General features: G+C 55.3%; 1 protein-coding gene across 1 annotated transcript; it reads right to left on the bottom strand.

The window, feature by feature from the left end:
- Nucleotides 1–417: 417 nt before the first annotated feature.
- LOC127919220 (uncharacterized) lies at nucleotides 418–1172 on the bottom strand (the record flags this gene model as incomplete). The annotated part of the gene is made up of 2 exons (XM_052502721.1): nucleotides 418–944; nucleotides 975–1172. Coding segments are annotated over 2 exons (615 nt in total), but the record flags the coding sequence as incomplete, so codon positions are not given.
- Between the last annotated feature and the right edge of the window lie 2467 nt (nucleotides 1173–3639).

Here is a 3639-nt window from a genome sequence, read left to right on the forward strand (position 1 = left end):
TTTTGGGGGGCACACGAGGTGTGGTACTAAGCCAGGTAGCAGACCTGAGCTCACTCCTCGTGCTTATTATGAGCAGCGCATTACTGGTCAGGCACCGTGTTATGCGGTTGAGCGCACGGTGTCGCCAGTGCGTGTCCATAGCCCGGTGCGCTATAGGGCAGCCCCCGAGAGTGCCATGCGAGTGTGGGCATTGAGCCAGGGCGTATGGTGCCTGCTCAGCGGGTCTGGTCGCCGGTACGCAGTCTTGGTCCAGGTTATCCTGCGCCGGCTCTGCGTGCTGTGTCTCCGGGGCGCTGGGAGGGTGCAGTGCGTCCTCTGCCTGCGCTCCGCTCGTACCGGGCAACTGTGGGAGTGGAGCCTAGGGGAGAGGTGCGTGTAGTAAGCACTAGATCTCCCGTGCTTACCCACAGCCCGGTTCAACCTGTGCCTGCACTCTTGAGGGTCCGGGCTCGAGTAGTTGTCCAGCCTGGGGAAGTGGTGCCAAGGTTGCGCACCAGAGCTCCAGTGCTCCCCCACAGCCCGGTCTTTCAGGCTCCTCCTAACACCAAGCCTCCTGAAAGTCTCCCCAGCCTGGTAGTTCCTGTGGCAGCCCCACGCACCAGGCTGTCTCTCAGTCTCCTCCCTGCAGGTGCTCCCGCCTGTCCGGCGCCGCTGCCGGAGCCTCCCGCCTGTCCGGCGCCGCTGCCGGAGCCTCCCGCCTGTCCGGAGCCTCCCGCCTGTCCGGCGCCGCTGCCGGAGCCTCCCGCCTGTCCGGCGCCGCTGCCGGAGCCTCCCGCCTGTCCGGCGCCACTGCCGGAGCCTCCCGCCTGTCCGGCGCCGCTGCCGGAGCCTCCCGCCTGTCCGGCGCCGCTGCTGGAGCGTCCCGCCTGTCCGGCGCCGCTGCCTCCTGTAGCAGCTCCACGCACCAGGCTGTCTCTCTGTCTCCTCTCTGCAGGTGCTCCCGCCTGTCCGGCGCCGCTGCCGGAGCCTCCCACCTGTCCGGCGCCGCTGCCGGAGCCTCCCGCCTGTCCGGCGCCGCTGCCGGAGCCTCCCGCCTGTCCGGCGCCGCTGCCGGAGCCTCCCGCCTGTCCGGAGCCTCCCGCCTGTCCGGCGCCGCTGCCGGAGCCTCTCGCCTGTCCGGCGCCGCTGCCGGAGCCTCCCGCCTGTCCGGCGCTACTGCCGGAGCCTCCCGCCTGTCCGGCGCAGCTGCCGGAGCGTCCCGCCTGTCCGGCGCCGCTGCCGGAGCCTCCCGCCTGTCCGGGCGCCGCTGCCGGAGCCTCCCGCCTGTCCGGCGCCGCTGCCGGAGCGTCCCGCCTGTCCGGCGCCGCTGCCGGAGCCCTCAGCCCAGAGGCGCCAGAGCCCCTCAGCCCAGAGGCGCCAGAGCCCCTCAGCCCAGAGGCGCCAGAGCCCCTCAGCCCAGAGGCGCCAGAGCCCCTCAGCCCAGAGGCGCCAGAGCCCCTCAGCCCAGAGGCGCCAGAGCCCCTGTCCCTTTGTCCAGAGCCCCTGTCCTCTGTCCAGAGCCCCTGTCCCTCTGTCCAGAGCTTCTGCCCCTCTGTCCCGAGCTGCCCCTCTGTCCAGTGGGGTCATTGAGAGGGGTTGCCATGGTGAGAAAGCCACGGAGGCGGACAAAGACAATGGTGAAGTGGGGTCCGCGTCCCGCGCCAGAACCGCCACCGCGGACAGATGCCCACCCAGACCCTCCCCTATAGGTCAAGGTTTTGCGGCCGGAGTCCGCACCTTTGGGGGTACTGTCACGTTCTGACCTTTATTTTCTGTGTTTTGTGTTTAGTTAGTATGGTCAGGGCGTGAGTTGGGTGGGTAGTCTATGTTTGTTTGTCTAGGTTTTGGGAATTTCTATGTTTCGGCCTAGTATGGTTCTCAATCAGAGGCAGGTGTCATTAGTTGTCTCTGATTGAGAATCATACTTAGGTAGCCTGGGTTTCACTGTGTGTTTGTGGGTGATTGTTTCCTGTCTCTGTGTGTGCACCAGATAGGACTGTAATTTGAGTTTTCACATTTCTTGTTTTGTTAGTTTGTTCATGTGTACCTTAAAGCATTAAAAAGTACCATGGAAAATTACCACGCCGCGTATTGGTCCTCTGATCCGTTTCTCTCCTCTTCGGAAGAAGAGGAGGAAACTCGTTACACTTATTGACTATCGTAGCTGGGCCTCGGTCTGTTTAATTTCAATCAGTATCTTACAAATCCTGATTAACAGACTGAGTAGTTTAATTGAATTGGTTTATGAACAATGACAACATAATTCTCTTAACAGATCGTTTGTATTGTGATTTTCCTTGTGGTCCATAGAGGTATTAAAATCTCCCATCATAATAATAGAGTCTACTGTTGCTTGTAGAGTTGATAAATTCGTGTATATTTTTCTAAGACGCTTGGATAATCACTATTTGGACCGTATAGGTTAGTAGATGTTTATTGTTAATTGATGTATTTAAAATAATCTCCTTGATGATCTGTTTGGACAATTTGCAAATTTGATAAAAATGACTTAATGTCTTTGCCCATGGGAGAAATATATTTCACCCCCAGTCCTTTTCCACAAAATGAACATTTTTGAATGACTTTCCTGTAAACAATAGAAATTATATTCCTTTTCTTTTTAGCCAGGTAAATACTGATCGTCTTTTCTTATAAGCTGCTTAGCCATTACAATTATAACTAGTTATACTTATTTTACCAATTACAATAATTAGACAAGTTTAAATTCTATTTACACATCGTGTAAGCTTGTGCTTGCATGGTGAGCATTTTCACACAATGGCATCAGTTGGGTTTCATTTAGTGGTTATCCCTTGTCCTGTCTGTCAACACAAATCTTCACCACTTGTACTTGCTTGACACTCATCCCACAAACACATCGCAGGAGTCTGGGTTCTCCTTTCACAGAGTACAGACATCTGATCTAAAACACCCAGCAGCAGGAGTCTGGGTTCTCCTTTCACAGAGTACAGACATCTGATCTAACACACCCAGCAGCAGGAGTCTGGGTTCTCCTTTCACAGAGTACAGACATCTGATCTAAAACACCCAGCAGCAGGAGTCTGGGTTCTCCTTTCACAGAGTACAGACATCTGATCTAAAACACCCAGCAGCAGGAGTCTGGGTTCTCCTTTCACAGAGTACAGCCATCTGATCTAAAACACCCAGCAGCAGGAGTCTGGGTTCTCCTTTCACAGAGTACAGACATCTGATCTAAAACACCCAGCAGCAGGAGTCTGGGTTCTCCTTTCACAGAGTACAGACATCTGATCTAAAACACCCAGCAGCAGGAGTCTGGGTTCTCCTTTCACAGAGTACAGACATCTGATCTAACACACCCAGCAGCAGGAGTCTGGGTTCTCCTTTCACAGAGTACAGACATCTGATCTAAAACACCCAGCAGCAGGAGTCTGGGTTCTCCTTTCACAGAGTACAGACATCTGATCTAAAACACCCAGCAGCAGGAGTCTGGGTTCTCCTTTCACAGAGTACAGACATCTGATCTAAAACACCCAGCAGCAGGTGTCTCCTTTCACAGAGTACAGACATCTGATCTAAAACACCCAGCAGCAGGAGTCTGGGTTCTCCTTTCACAGAGTACAGACATCTGATCTAACACACCCAGCAGCAGGAGTCTGGGTTCTCCTTTCACAGAGTACA

The sequence above is a fragment of the Oncorhynchus keta genome, unplaced genomic scaffold (assembly GCF_023373465.1).
Source record: "Oncorhynchus keta strain PuntledgeMale-10-30-2019 unplaced genomic scaffold, Oket_V2 Un_contig_1601_pilon_pilon, whole genome shotgun sequence".
Classification (NCBI taxonomy): domain Eukaryota; kingdom Metazoa; phylum Chordata; class Actinopteri; order Salmoniformes; family Salmonidae; genus Oncorhynchus; species Oncorhynchus keta.